General features: G+C 56.4%; 1 protein-coding gene across 1 annotated transcript in view; it reads left to right on the top strand.

Moving 5' to 3' along the window:
- The window catches only part of LOC144669587 (transcription factor 20-like), a 58,961-nt gene that overhangs the window by 33,971 nt on the left and 9,086 nt on the right, over positions 1-15,904 (top strand). The window contains exon 3 of the mRNA XM_078532102.1: positions 9,447-14,491. Within this exon, the coding sequence (XP_078388228.1) occupies positions 9,482-14,491 (5,010 nt within the window). The 5' untranslated portion in view covers positions 9,447-9,481. The remainder of the gene's footprint in view (positions 1-9,446; positions 14,492-15,904) is intronic.

Genomic DNA, 15,904 nt, shown 5'->3' with positions numbered 1-15,904 from the left:
GGGGAGGGTTTCAGAGATCGTTCAAAATCGCAAAAGGGCTTTGAGAATAAATGAGGTGGAAATGTTTCCAGCGGCTGTAGGGCCGGTAACCAGGGGGGACGCAGATTTGAAGATCGTTGACAAACGAGTCTGGGGGACAAGAGGAGGAAAATGTTTTCAAAGCGGAAAGTGCCGGAAAAGCTCAGCAGGTCTGGCAGCACCTGTGGAGAGAGAGAAAAAAACAAGAGTTGACGTTTCGAGTCCCGTGTGACTCTTTCTCGGAACGCCGCGGAATGTCGTTTCGATCTGGGATGGGCTTCCTGAATCGGTGGACCCTGATTTCAATCAGAACTTGCAGGTTGAGTCAGTAGTTAGGAAGGCAAATGCGATGTTGGCATTTATTTCGAGAGGACTAGAATATAAAAGCAGGGATGTGCTGCTGAGGCTTTATAAGGCTCTGGTCAGACCACATTTAGAATATTGTGAGCAATTTTGGGCCCCGTATCTCAGGAAGGATGTTCTGGCCCTGGAGAGGGTCCAGAGGAGGTTCACGAGAACGATCCCAGGAATGAAAGGCTTAACATATGAGGAACGTTTGAGAACTCTGGGTCTATACTCGATGGAGTTTAGAAGGATGAGGGGGGATCTGATTGAAACTTACAGAATACTGAAAGGCCTGGATAGAGTGGGCGTGGGGAAGATGTTTCCATTAGTAGGAGAGACTAGGACCCGAGGGCACAGCCTCAGAGTAAAGGGAAGACCTTTTAGAACAGAGATGAGGAGAAACTTCTTTAGCCAGAGAGTGGTGAATCAATGGAATTCATTGCCACAGAAGGCTGTGGAGGCCAGGTCATTGAGTGTATTTAAGACCGAGATAGATAGGTTCTTGATTGGTAAGGGGATCAAAGGTTACGGGGAGAAGGCGGGAGAATGGGGTTGAAAAACTTATCAGCCATGATTGAATGGAGGAGCAGACTCGATGGGCCGAATGGCCTAATTTCTGCTCCTATGTCTTATGGTCTAACTTTGGAAAGAGAATTGGGTGAATGCTTGGAAAGGGCCAAAAAAAGATCAATGGGGTTAGCTGGATAGTTCTGTAGAGGAACCAGCACAGGGACGATGGGCCGAGTGGCCGCCTCCTGTGCTGTAAGAGTAAAAACGTTCACAAATGGCCCCGAGCCGAGATTTGAAAGATATCCCCAAAATACTTGTAGACGATGCTTCAACAGCCGATAATCCCTCCTCGCCGTCAGTGCTGGGAGCAGCAGATTTTTATCTCCCAGACCCAGACATGTTGTGAGCTGGATTTGTTTCAGTCGGCATTCCTGTGGAGGAGGCTGGCCACAGGGAATGGGAATGAGTGACAGGAATGTGAGGCCTGTAAATTAGTCATTGGGTAGTGGACATTATTCACTCAGAAACTATCCAGGCTGCTCTTCTGACCAAACCTGAATCAGCCGGGCCTCTGTCTGAGGGTTGGGAGTGGGGGGTGGGGTGAGGTTCCAGCTCTGGTGTCAAATGGCAGGTGGTGGTGGTGAGGCTAGGGGACAATTGAAAATCTAACGCTGAGATTAATCTTTTTTTTTTTATTGACAAGGTGATTCAGGGTATGGAGTGAAGGCAGATAGGGCTAATGGCATAGTTCAGCCATGATTTAGCTGCATGACAGAACGGTTCAAGGGGCTGAATGGCCCCCTTTTTGCCCCTGTTAAAACCGATGACCAGGAGCTTGGTCAAGGAGGGTGTATCTTTGAAGCAACCTCTCAGACAGAGCGAGAGAGGGAGGAGAGGTTTTAGCCAGGAAATTGGTAAGGCCGCCAACGGTGTCGCGATTAAAATTATGGGGTGGCTCAAGAGGCCAGAATTAGCGGAGTGCAGAGATCACCAGAGGGTTGTGGGTCTGGAGGAGGTCACAGAGAAAGGGAGGGGGGGCAAGGCCATGTGAGGCATTTGGAAACGAGGGTGAGAATTTTAGAATTGAGACTTTGTCAGAGGGGGAGCCACCAGTGAGCACAGGGGAGGTGGATGAATGGGATTTAGTGCGAGTTAGGGTACAGGCTGTGGAAAGCCAACTGAGTGAATTTTAAAAAATCCTTTCATGGGATATGCATGTCGCTGGCTAGGCCAACATTTATTGCCCATCCCTAATTGCCCTTGAGAAGGTGGTGGTGAGCTACCTTCTTTGAGCCGCTGCAGTCCACGTGGTGTAGGTACACCCACAGTGCTGTTAGGGAGGGAGTTCCAGGATTCTGACCCAGTGACACTGAAGGAACGGCCGATATATTTCCAAGTCAGGATGGTGAGTGGCTTGGAGGGGAACTTCCAGGTGGTGGTGTTCCCATCTATCTGCTGCCCTTGTCCTTCTAGATGGTTGTGGTCGTGGGTTTGGAAGGTGCTGTCAAAGGAGGCTTGGTGAGTTCCTGCAGTGCATCTTGTAGATGGTCCACACTGCTGCTACTGTGCGTCAGTGGTGGAGGGAGTGAATTTTTGTGGATGTGGTGCCAATGTCGAGCTTCTTGAGTGTTGTTGGAGCTGCACTCATCCAGGCAAATGGGGAGTATTCCATCACACTCCTGACTTATGTGTTGTAGATGGTGGACAGGCTTTGGGGTGTCAGGAGGTAAGTTGCTGTCCGCAGAATTCCCAGTCTCTGACCTGCTCTTGTAGCCACAGTATTTATATGGCTGGTCCAGTTCAGTTTCTGATCAATGGTAACCCCCAGGCTGTTGATAGTGGGGGATTCAGTGATGCTGTTGAATGATAAGGGGAGATGGTTGGTTTCTCTCTTGGAGATGGTCATTTCCTGGCACTTGTGAGGCAGGAATGTTACTTGCAGCTTGGCCAGGACCCCTGGGAACTCGCTCTCACCCATTCGCAGTGCTTTTCACCCTCTCTGGTTCCTTCACTGTCCCTTACTGCTCCCCATTGGCTGCCTGCAGACCACTGTAAAACCAGTCAGCATTGTGACCACAATCAGAGGGCAGCGGTAGCACCGAGAGACAGGAGGCCCAGGCCCCCCACCCCCCCAGCACAAACAGGCCTGGCGGGGGGATGGGGTTTCCCAAGGCTACTTCACAGGGGCTCCTGATCATCAGGATTCTCCCTCTTTTTTTTAAAAAAAGATTACAACACCGCCCCCATTGGGTGACAGAGAAACTCGCAACCAAATCCTCGAATCCCCACTTCGCTGCCTTTCACTGTAACCTCCCCTCCCCCCACGATCATCTTCCCTCTCTGACCCAGTCCTTTCTTTCTCTCCACCACCACCTCCACAAATCCTCTTTCCCTGCCATGTCCCTTCTCCAGACCCCTCACTCCCCCATCCCTCCTTGTCCGCATCTGCCCTCTCCCTTCTCCAGACCCTTCACTCCCCCATCTACCTCCCCTTTCCTGACCCTACTCTTATGCTCGGTGTTACATTGTCCTGGGTTTGACCTGGGCCATGCGGGCACAGTGCCCAGCGCCAATCACATGGTCTACCTGCATTCCCTGAGCACGGGTCTCAAACGCTGGACCCTTGGTTTCCCCCTGGCCCCTCTTCCCGCCTTGTGTAACATCAGCTCCTGTGCAGGTGACCCACTCTCCTGGGTCGTGGTGTAGAAGCCTCTCCCCCTGAGGCAGGCACACTGGGCATTTTGTACACAGGCTTCAGTGAATGATTCGAAAAGAGACTTGTGCGTGGGGGAGTGTTTGCGTGTTGGCCTTGGGAGAGCGTCTCTGTTTCCTTTCCAATCCCCTTCCCCCCCACCACCACCACCAAGGTTCCTGCTAACAAGCTCAGCAGCAGGCCGTAGCTCAGCCATTTTGTTGAAGTTTAGACTGTGGGCTGACTGCAGTGGGTTAACCAGAAGCCATGATGGTTGAATCTGGCCTTCAGCCCACACCCCTAGGGGCTGCCATAAGGACATAACGGAATGGGAATAGGATTTGACCATAGAGCCTTCCGTCATTTCATAAGATCATGGCTGCTCCTCAACCTCAACTCCAGCTTCCCACCCAATTCCCACATCCCTTGATCCCCTTCACATCCCAAAGATCTACCAATCTCAACATGACCAGCAGCTGAGCATCTACGTCCCTCTGGAGTGGAGAATTCCAAAGATTCATAGCCCTCTGAGTGGAACTTTCTCCTCACCTCAGTCCAAAATGATCGGCCCCTTATCCTGAGACTATGCCCCCCCACTCCCCACCGTGTTCTAGATCCCCCCCAGCCAAGGGAAACGACCTTCAGTGTCTACCCTGTCGAGTCCCTACGGATTCTTCAGATCGCCTCTCGTTCTTCTAAACTCCAGAGAACATAGACCCAATTTATCCAGCCTCTCATCCCAGGGACCAACCTCGTGAACCTTCATCGGACACCCTCAAAGGCAAGTGTATCATTCCTTGGGTATGGAGCCCAAAACTGTGCAAAGTACTCCCAGTGTGGCCTCGCCAAAGTCCTATGCAATAGTAGCAAGACTTATACCCCAAACTCAGTGCAACAAAGGACAACATATCATCATCCTTCCTGATTGCTTGCTGCACCCGCAGGCTAACTGTGTGTTTCTTAACCAAACCGTCTGAACTCTAACATTTACTACACTCTCAACAGTTGAAAAACATTCTTCCTACCAAAGTGAATAACCTCCACTTTTCCCCGCATTGTACTCCAACTCTCAGCCAGCTCCCTGCTCACTAACCTAGCTGTATAGCTTGTCAGGTGTAGGTGGGAATGTGGAGTGGAGGCCACAGTCAGATCAGCTTATCAAATGGCAGAGCAAGCTCGAGGGGCTGAATGGCCTACTCCTCCTCATTCGTATGTTTGCAGAGTCCTTCAGTCCCCTCAACTTACGTTTTCCACCTAAGCTTTGTACCATCAGTAACCTGGGATACATTACGCTCGGTCCCCTTGTTTAAGTCATTAATGGCTGAGGTCCCAATACTGACCCTTGCAGCCAAAATGGAAATGACTCATTGTTACTGTCTGTTTTTGGCCCTTTAACCATCCTCTGTCCATGCTGGTGTATTAAGGAGAGTGGGTGGGGGGGGAGGGTGAAAGGGGGCAGGGCAGGCAGGGGGGGGGTGAGAGGGGCAGGGCGGAGTTGAGAGGAGCAGGGAGGGGGCCGGGGCGTGAGGGGGGCAGAGTGGAGGTGGAATGGGACAAGAGGGGGTAGGGGTGGGGGGTGGTGAGAGGGACAGAGGAGTGCTGAGAGGGGCCAGGCTGAGAGCAAGAGGGGGCAGAGGCCAAGAGGTGAAGAGGGGGCAAGCGGAGGAGGGTGTCTAGGGCAAGAGGGAGGGAGGGGGTGAGTGGGGTGCGGGGGGCAAGAAGGGGAGGCAGGAGTGAGTGAAGGAGGGTGGGCTGGGGGGCGAGTGGGGGAGGGTGGGCTGGGGGGCGAGTGGGGGAGGGTGGGCTGGGGGGGCGAGTGGGGGAGGGTGGGCTGGGGGGCGAGTGGGGGAGGGTGGGCTGGGGGGCGAGTGGGGGAGGGTGGGCTGGGGGGCGAGTGGGGGAGGGTGGGCTGAGACGAAAGAGGGAGGGGGTGAGAGAAGAGGGTGGGCTGGGGCGAGAGTGTGTGGGGGGCACACGAGAGAGGGGTGCTAGGGCACGAGGGGGAGAGCAGATGGGGCACGGAGGTGAGAAGGGGCAGGGGTGAGACGGAGAAAGGGTGGGGGGGGAGAGAGGTCTGGCGGGGAGGGAGTGAGTGGTGGGACAGCTAAGTTGTTGTTGCAGTGAATCAGCGGGAGCTGATTTCTCGTCTTCACCGTTGCTCATCTCCTGTTAGATTGTTTAATCTCATTTCCCAATCAAGCTCAGGCCCTTCACCCTCAAGCTCTCGTATTTGGCTTTAGTTAATTTTAATATTCTAGATTTGGCCTGACATACGTCACAGTGAAACTCATGATTATACTTTCCCAGAGGACCCTTGACAAATTAACTCATAACACACAACACGACCTAAAGTAGCTTATTCCCTTGTTGGTCGCCCAAATATTGTTCTGGGAAACTCTCGCATGCACTCCATAAATTTCTAAAGTACTTTGGCTGATTTGTTTTTTCCAGTGGAGGTTCACTTTATTGCAATACCTTTATCACAAGTCCCTCTTATTTTATTGCTTAAAGATCTGTCCAATGGCATAACTACTGTGGAGTTACTTACTTAGACTTTGTCCCAGACCGAACTATGGGCAGCAAGAGTCCACCACTGGCCCATATCCATCGCAATCTCTTTCGCTCCAGCAAAGGTGGTTTTCCACTCTTGAAGGTCCTGCTTAAATATACTTTGCCAGGTCTGTTTTTGGCCAGCCCCATCATCACCATCATCCACCTGGTGGCATCCGTTCTAATGCCACTCTGGTGGGGTGCACATTAGAGACGCAAAGGGATGTATCATCAGCCTTGACCATCTCTACATCATGTTCTCTGTAGCACTTGAGTGATGCTGTGTCTCCATGTGATGTCCAGGATCTAACGTAGGCAGAGCTGGTGAAAGATGCCCAACTTGCGTGACACCTTTGCTGTTCTCTTCCACATCTCGCTGACATTAATTGCAGATGGTACTAGTCTGGACATGTAGAGCCCCAGCTTCATGGCCGTGTTGATAGTGTTGGATGCCCAGACTGTGTGGAGCCGCTGAACAGCCAATGCTGCTTTGTCGATTCTTGTGTGGAAGTCGATCTCTACATCACCCTCCCTGGAGATGTTGCTCCCTAGGTAGGGGAAGTGGTCAACGTCCTTGATGTTCTGTTGTCTAGTGGTTGGTGATGGGGGTGACCTTGTTGCTGTCCAGCCATCACTGTCTTGGTCTTCCTGCAGCTGCTGCATAGACCAGGCTGGTGACCAAGTCTTGGAGCACACACGATTCTTCTGCCAGCAAGGCAATGTTGTTTGCGAAATCCAGGCCTGTCAGCCGGTAGTGTTGCTGTGGGATACCAAAGTCTGCACCCAGCATCACCTTCCTCATGATGAAATCAATAACCAAGAGGGAAAGTAATGGGGAGAGTATGCAGCCTTGCTGTACCCCTGTGATGATTTTGAAGGGATCCATGGTGTCTGTGCTGGTCTTGACACAGCAGCTGGAGTTACGGGATCAGGCTTTGAAGATGTTCATGTACCGCTTTCCGCTGGGTGGTCTAACACTCACCCCCACCCTTCCCCTCGTCTGCCAGCCCATTCCCAGCATGCCAAGGGATGTACCATACCAATCCGTCTCTCTAATGGCTATTAGATTAAACCCATGTATCTCTACTTGTGGCATTATTTTGTTTAGCTTGCCATGAGTGCTTTATTCACTCAGGTCAAAGGGACATTAAAGTTACCGTTTTACTATTTCTGCCGATTTAGACCTTGTTCACAGATGTGGGGTTCCTATTTAAAAGTTTTGCCCTTTCCTGTTACTCTCTGCTTCTCTTTATCCCGAATCCCCACCCTTTCTATCCCAGGAAAGGGTATCCTACCTGCCTCTCACCACTTGCTCTCTGGTGGTATTAGGGAGGGAAGGATATGTTCAGGCCTGGGAAGAGCTGTTTAAACAGCCAGAACCAACCTTTCACTGTGACCATGAAACCACAATCTGCTCACTCTAGCCTTGAACTAAACTTCATTTTGAAAATACAAACTTTTTTTTTCCCCGGAGAGTTGCCAGGCAACCTTCAGTTAGTCTATCGATTATAAATCTCACCAGCCAACCTGTGATTCTCAAAAGCAGTGATTACAATGGACTTCTTCATCATATAGTCCTCAATCTGTGTTCAATTATTATGTAAGTAAATACTTATGGCCCTGAATAAACGCTGACTCTGTACAGTTAACGAGTGACCATTACTCTGAAATAGTGACTTTGTACAATTGCACAGTGAGTAACCCTTACCCTGAATAAACAGTATCTCTGTAGTTAGTGTAGGTATGGGGAACACTGAAACTGAGGGTCTCCAGCCCCAGGTTTTAAGGGAGGTGGGTGAGGATATTGCAGATGTCCTAACGATAATCTTCCAAAGTTGTCTCGATTCAGGAACCCTTCCTTTAGATCGGAAAATTGTGCATGTCATTCCACTGGTGAGAGAGGGAATTGTAGATCAGTGAGCCCTTGTTGGGAAATCATTGGAGTTTGTAATGAAGGATAACTGAGCACCTTGCATTTTATTTTGCTGGTTAGTTTCTCATTGAGGCTCCACCACCTCTCTGCTGCTGGATGACATTGATTTTCTTGTGTGTGAGCCCTGGTGAAGGGTTTCTGACTCAGGGGCAGGTGACCTCTGCCGCCCCCTCGGGGGCAGGTGACCTCTGCCGCCCATCAGGGGCAGGCGACCTCTGCCGCCCGTCAGGGGCAGGCGACCTCTGCCGCCCGTCAGGGGCGGGCGACCTCTGCCGCCCGTCAGGGGCAGGCGACCTCTGCTGCCCGTCAGGGGCAGGCGACCTCTGCCGCCCGTCAGGGGCAGGCGACCTCTGCCGCCCATCAGGGGCAGGCGACCTCTGCCGCCCGTCAGGGGCAGGCGACCTCTGCCGCCCGTCAGGGGCAGGCGACCTCTGCCGCCCGTCAGGGGCAGGTCGACCTCTGCCCGCCCCTGAGGGGCGGGGCGGCCTCTGCCGCCCGTCAGGGGCGGGGCGGCCTCTGCCTGCTCCTCACCACTTGACCAGTGAAGGAGGAAGGCTGATTTTTGTTGTTCTTCCCCTGGGAGTATGATTCAAGGAAAAGTGAGCCCCAGGCTAGTTTTGTACCGAAGGAGAGGAGGGGGAGGGAATGTTCCAGATCACCACACTTTAGGAAGACTGTGAGGACCCGTGAGAGGGCGCAGAGGAGATTTACCAGAATGGTCCCAGGGGTGGGGGACTTTAGCTATAGGATGAGTTTGGAGAAGATAAAATTGTTCTCTTTGGAACAAAGGGGACGGAGGGGAGATACAATAGGGGTGAACAAGATTATGACAGGTTTAGATAAGGGAGACAAAGAAAATCCCTTCCCATTAGCTGAAGGTACAAGCGCCAAGTTGGGGGGGAGGGGCACAGATTTAAGGTTTTGGGCAAGAGATACGGGGAGAACGTGAGGTAGAATGGTTTTTTTACGCAGTTTGTGGTAATGAATTCTCTGCCTGCGCGTGTGGTGGGAACGGAGACGATCAATGATTCCAGAAGAAAACGGGATGAACGCTTGAGTGAAATCAACTTCCAGGGCTACGGGGATAGAGAGGGGGAGAACGGGACTGACTGGATTGCTCTACAGAGAGCCAGCATGGAGCCAATGGGCTGAATGGTCTCGCTCTGTGCAGTTATGACTCTCTTGTTAACATTCCAGAATGCGTTGCCTGAAAGGGTGATGGAAGCAGATTCACTCCTAGCTTCCAAAATGGGATAATTACCTGAAGGCCTCAGGCTGTGACCCCTGACACTGGGGCCTGTGTCTCTGGGCGTTTTGGTAACAAGCAGTACTTGTTTCTTTTTTTAATTGATATTTTTCTCCCCCCCCCACCCTCCACCCCCTCTGATTTTTCCACAGAACCCGCCGGGGACTGGGCCGTCCAACACCGCAACATGCAGTCGTACCGGGAGCAGAGCAGTTACCACGGAAACCAGAGGCTTCTGCACCAGGAGGCCCAGGAGTCGTCCCGACTGGGCAATTACAGCCAGCACCACCAGGGCCAGATGTTTGCCAGCTATGCCAACCGACCAGGCAGCGAGGGCTGCAACCAGCAGCCATACCAGGCCTTCCGCAGGGAGCCCAGTGACTACTACTACACGAGGGGCAAGGAGCTACCCGGCCCCCAGGCCCAGCGCCGGCTTGCCGGGCCCCTGCAGAGCGGATTTGCCACGCAGCAGGCCGGAGGCTACTCAGTGCAGTATTTAAGCGAGGGCCAGTGGCGGGCACCTCACTCTGCCATGCCAGCCTACAGTCAGTTCGAGCAGGACGCCTACACTGGTCAGTTTTCACCGAGCAGCGGTCAGCAGCAGCTGCGACACCAGCCCTTCCAGGTGCCCCCTGGTACCCAGGCACTGGTCCAGCCCCCTCCCTCCTCTGCCCACCACCCCCAACATGCCCACCAGCCCAGCTCAGCCCTACTGGCCAAGTACCAACACCGTGCACCCCAGTATAACCCCCAGCAGTTCCAGCCTGCTGCGTCCACCTCCTCCTCCTCATCCTCCTCTTCCTCCTCCTACCTCTCTCCTCAAGGCTACAGCCAGCCCCCCGGGCAAGCTTTCGACGGTTACCACATGAGCGCCAGCGCCCAGTGCGATGGCTACATGGTCAATGCCACGGCTGCCCAGAGTTACGGGACCCAAACTGGTTACAGCTACCAGCCACCCTTAGCCAAGCCCTGTTTTGAGCAGGCAAAGCCAGCCCAGGGTCAGCAGCATGGGCCCCAGGCCCTGCAGTACTCCAACACAGCCAAGGTGCCCTTGGGGAACCAACAGTTTGCCCCTTACTGTCCGGCTGACATTCCTGCCAAATCGCCCATGCCCTTCCACCAGAACTTCAGCCCCAGCTCCAACCCCTCTCCCGCTACCCCAGTGGCCCAGTCCCCTTCGTGCAGCTCCACCCCGTCCCCGCTCATGGTCAGCAGTGAAAGCCTACAGTGTGGGCCGGGCACCATGGGCATGAGGAACCGGGTTCTGCAGCTGATGCCCCAGCCCAGCCCCACCCCGACCAGCCTGATGCCGAGCCCCGGCTCGCAGTCCGGAGCCTACGAGGGCTTTGGGTTGGAGGGCGGGGCTGAGAAACGGGCCTCCGACCTAGGCCAGAGCAGCCTGACGGCCCTGAGCTCCCAGGTGGCCAACATCCCCAACAGGGTGCAGCACCTGCTGATCTCCGACACCCTGGCCTTGCACCGCCGACAAGCCCGACGCTCCAGCAAGAGACCGGCGCCAGGAGGCCCCGCCGAGCACTTGGGCCTCGAGGAGCAGCTGAAGTCGCCACAGGCCGAATCCCTGGACGGGGGCTGCTCGAGTTCCTCGGAGGACCATGCGGAGCGGGTCCGGCAGCTCAGCGGCCAGAGCGGCTGCTCGGAGAGAGCCTACAAGGCCCACAACCCGGAGGCGGCCAACGCCACCTGCTCGCCGGCCAGTTCCCACGGCGACGGCACCGGCCGGCCGCTGACGAAGGAAGAGATGATCGTCCAGATGTGCCAGGAGGGCAAAGGGGGCGCCATGGCGACGCTGGCAGAGCAAGGACTTCGGCGGGGCGAGAAGCCCGTTGGCGTGATCGTCAGCCGGGAGACAATGGTCAGCCGTGGCGAGGGGCTGGGTGTTGGTGGGCAAGGGGAGGAACACTCGAGGCAGGCCACCTTCCTCACCAGCGCCGAGAAGGAATCTGGTCACAGTCAGCAGCTCAGCAACTCTCGCAACATCATGGCCCCGTCAACCACCCAAAATGGGAACGGGCTGGGGTTGCACCAGGGCAATGTGGTTCTCAGTGACCCCCTGGCTGCAAGAATGGACACCTCCAAATCTCCCAGCTACTTGGCGTATGGGCTTCGGGACTTGCCCAAGAATGACGGCAGATACCATTACATGCAGTACCCAATGACCCCTTACAGCCAACCAGAAGCTGAGCAGTTCGGCCTTGGAGACAGAAAAGTTGCCCCAGGCAAGGTTGAGAAGAGCCACAGTTTACTCCAAGAAGCTTTGCAAGCCAACTACCACGGGAGGAAGTTCCACTCCAGCTACGCTCCCGAGCACCAGTATTCGGGATTTATGGACAACCCGTTGCAGCCCGGCTACCCCATGAGGCAAATGATTGAACTGGCCAGAAAGGACGGGCACAATAATGCCCTGCTATCCCCCTCGGGCTGGGGAGATGCCAGGACTCCGGGCCCTGGCTTCGGGATGGAGCTTAGCAAGGCCGAGCTCGAGGCGCAGTTCGAGTCCGGCGTGTCGGAGAGGAAGTCGGTCATCTGCGACATCTCCCCGTCGAGGCCCTTCGGCCGAAGCTCCGTGCCCCCGGCCTGCGGGCAAGCCCAGGACCGGGAATTTGGCTGGAGCGTGAAGGGCGCCAAGCTGTGCAAAGCCGGGCAGTCGGTCATCCAGTCGGGCATCTTCCTCGGGGGGGAAGTGAAGGTTAAGGGGGAGATGGACCAAAGCCTGGGTCAGCAAAGGAGCACTGGGCACTACGATGGCAGAGACCCCGGGACCCCCTCACCCCACTGGAAATACGACTCCTTGGAGTTGGCCCGAGCTTCTGCCCTGGTTTCCTCTCCATTACCCATGGGACCCAGCGGCAACTTTCTCCACCAGACGCTGAACAATCGATCCTCGAGAGGCAGACGTCCCTGTGGCAGGGCAGCAGGGAGAGCGGGAGCAAGGAGGAGACCCCCGTCCCGGGTGGACGACAAAGCTCTCCTGGCAAGGGCGTCGCTCATCAAACAGGAAGATGCCCCGGAGCCCCGGCAGACCGGCTTCCTCGGCCAGCCTCGGGAGAACCTGCCGGTGCAGGTGTGCCACGCCAGCTTATACCCCCTCCCCGCCAACTCTGACGTGCTCTCTTCCCTCCTAACCAAGCAAGACGATGCCCACGCGGCGGGTATGGAGGCACAAGCCGCGGCGAGGCCCCCGAACCACCTGCAGAGGATGGCGCCCGACCCCGACGGGGGGAGCGATTGGACCAGCGCGCCCGCCGAGAAGGATTTTGCCGGGGAGTGCCGCAGGGGCGGGGCTCAGAAGAAAGAGGCGCCAGCCCCTGGCGCCGGGCAGCAGGAAGCGGGCGCCCAGCCCCCGCCCCAGGGCCGCGAGGGGAGAAGCCCGAGGCTGGAGGAATGGCCGGCGGGCGAGGAGGAGAGACCCCCCCGCCCGGGAAAAAAGCCCAACGACCTGGCCCAGGAAGACCTGTCCGTCCTGTCGCCGATCCTGTCACGGAGGCGAATTCGATCCTTTATTTCGCCCATCCCAGCCAAGAGGCTTTGCCAAGAGCCCAAAGCCAGGGAGGTGGAGGCCGAACCGGCTCCCCCTGGCAGCCACAGCCTCAGCCCCGCGCCCAAGGCCGAGTCGGCTGACGAGCCCTTGCCGAACGCCGATGGGAAAGAGAGCCCGGGCGCCAGCGTCTCCCCGGCCGTCTCCCTCGCCAGCCCCAGCAAGCTCAAAACTCTGCCCCCGAGGAAGGGCCGGGGCTTAAAGCTGGAAGCCATCGTCCAGAAGATTGCCTCGCCCAACGGGAGGAAGTTCCCCGTCTCCGGCGTGCTCGACGGGACCTCCGACGGCCTGACCCTGGAGGACATCCTGTCGGTCAAAGAGGGGCGCTGGGGGAGCGGGGACGTGCCGGCGGCGGCGCAGCTCGGGGACCAGGGGCGCGGAGGCTCCACGGAGGAGCCTGAGGCCCAGGCCGGGGACACAGGGGCCGCCGGCTGCCCCCAGGGCCGGGGAGGCCCCTCAACAACAGCGGCGGCGGCGATGGCGCAGGTTCCGTACCGCCCCGAATTCCAGCCGCGCCGCTCGCCGTGCCCTCTGCCCCGCTCCCCGGGGCGCGAGGCCGGGCAGGAGCCCCTCGGCGTCGCCCCCAAGCTGGAAGGCGGCTCCCTCAAAGGGTACTTCCCGTCGGGCAAGAAGCGGGGAAGGCCCCTGGGCAGCATCAACAAGCAGAAGCGGCAGCGGCCGGAGGGCCCAGGGGGGCCGAGCCGGGCCGAGGGGCCGGAGGAGGAGGCCGCTCCGAAGAAGAGGAGGCCCAGGCGAAAGCGAGCGCCCTCGCACCAGAGGAGGAGACGGAAGAAGATCGAAGGCCCCATCCTGCTGCCCCAGGAGCCGGAGATCAAGCTGAAGCATGCGGCCCGAGCAGTGGGCAGGAGGCGCGAGGAGGCCCAGGACAAGACCTTCTCCCCGTACGTCCTCCTGGAGAGGAAGAGAGAGGCCGCCCTCCTCTGCACCATAATCAACACCCAGGACGACGAGCGGAACCGGGCCCAGAAAGGGGTGAAAGGTCAGCAGGGACCAGCCTCCGCCCCCCTGCCCAGCTGTGCCGGCAAAGCCTTACCCACCACCTCCCACATGGTGCTGGGCCCACTGGTGACTGAGTGCTCCACCCTCGGCCTGCTGGTGTGCTGCCTGTGTGGCAAATGCGCCAACCACCGGGACCTGGGCGACCTCTTCGGCCCCTACTACCCGCACCAGTACGCTGGCACCTTGCCCAAGAACCCGCCCCCCAAGAAGATGCTGCCAGCACAGAGCCGGGTGAAGGTGCGGCACAAAAGCATGCCCGAGCTACTAAAGACTGGCCAGTCGGAAGACGAGGGCAAGGAGTTTGGGAACCTCCTGGGGCACCCCAGGTTCAAAAGACGTCACTACTCCGAGGACTGCACCCCTTCCTGGGCTAGTCCCCGGAGTGGCAAAGGACACAGGCGCTGCTATTGCTGTGAGAAAATCTCCCCCTCTGTCAATCTGCGGACTCAGAGATTGAAAAGTGAGCTTAGCTCCCAGGTGGATCTCCAGCTGCCTCAACTACCTCTCGACCCCAACGAACTGTGGATCCACGAGTCCTGTGTGCTCTGGGCCAGTGGGGTTTATTTGGTCTCTGGGAGACTCTATGGGTTGCAAGAAGCTGTCGAAGTGGCCAGAGAGATGGTAAGGACTGTCGGGCGCCGCCTGCTTTGCACAGAAGGTTTGGTGGTTGTGGGGGGTGAGCAGGGGGCAGGGGTGGGGGGTCACTGCTGACAAGGTGGCTTTAGGACCTCAACTCATTTTTTAAAAAAATTTTGTTTTCCAATTACCCTCCCAGGGACCCCTGGTTTCTCCGCTCGAGTTCACCGAGGGCTAATCCTGCATGTGAATCTCGTTGATGAGGGACAGTGACCCTCACTCCCGTCCTAATCCACACAAACCGTCTGTCCAGCAGGAAACTCTGGTGTGCCTCAGAAACCCCGACTGACTGACTGACTGATTATTCTGGAGGTCAAAAGTGCTTGACAACAACACCACCCACCGCCCCCACGCCCCCCACAGCCCCAGCCGTTGGCAGCTTTGCCCCCAGATGCCAAGGCCTGAAGTCCTGGAGCTGCCTCCCTGTCAAATTCCCCTCCTGCCCCCTCTCTCCCCCTTGAAGACGCTCTTTAAATCCAGCGCCTTTGACACAAGCTTTTGGTCACCTGCCCTTAGATCTCCTTATGTGGCTGTCATTTATTTTGCCTTATTATGATCTGGTGCAGTAACTTAGGATAACATTACCTAGACCCGTCCCCACCAGTACTGTACCCCAGTGTTACACAGGGACAGACCCGTCCCCACCAGTACTGTACCCCAATGTTACACAGGGACAGACCCGTCCCCACCAGTACTGTACCCCAGTGTTATACAGGGACAGACCTGTTCCCACCAGTACTGTACCCCAATGTTATACAGGGACAGACCTGTTCCCACCAGTACTGTACCCCAGTGTTATACAGGGACAGACCTGTTCCCACCAGTACTGTACCCCAGTGTTATACAGGGACAGACCTGTTCCCACCAGTACTGTACCCCAGTGTTATACAGGGACAGACCTGTTCCCACCAGTACTGTACCCCAGTGTTATACAGGGACAGACCTGTTCCCACCAGTACTGTACCCCAGTGTTATACAGGGACAGACCTGTTCCCACCAGTACTGTACCCCAGTGTTATACAGGGACAGACCCGTCCCCACCAGTACTGTACCCCAGTGTTACACAGGGACAGACCCGTCCCCACCAGTACTGTACCCCAGTGTTATACAGTGACAGACCCGTCCCCACCAGTACTGTACCCCAGTGTTACACAGGGACAGACCCGTCCCCACCAGTACTGTACCCCAGTGTTATACAGTGACAGACCCGTCCCCACCAGTACTGTACCCCAGTGTTACACAGGGACAGACCCGTCCCCACCAGTACTGTACCCCAGTGTTATACAGTGACAGACCCGTCCCCACCAGTACTGTACCCCAGTGTTATACAGTGACAGACCCGTCCCCACCGGTACTGTCCCCCAGTGTTATACATCGACAGACCCCTCCCCACGAGCA

This window comes from Cetorhinus maximus, chromosome 29 (assembly GCF_964194155.1).
Source record: "Cetorhinus maximus chromosome 29, sCetMax3.hap1.1, whole genome shotgun sequence".
NCBI lineage: Eukaryota > Metazoa > Chordata > Chondrichthyes > Lamniformes > Cetorhinidae > Cetorhinus > Cetorhinus maximus.
This window is presented reverse-complemented; position numbering and strand designations above follow the sequence as displayed.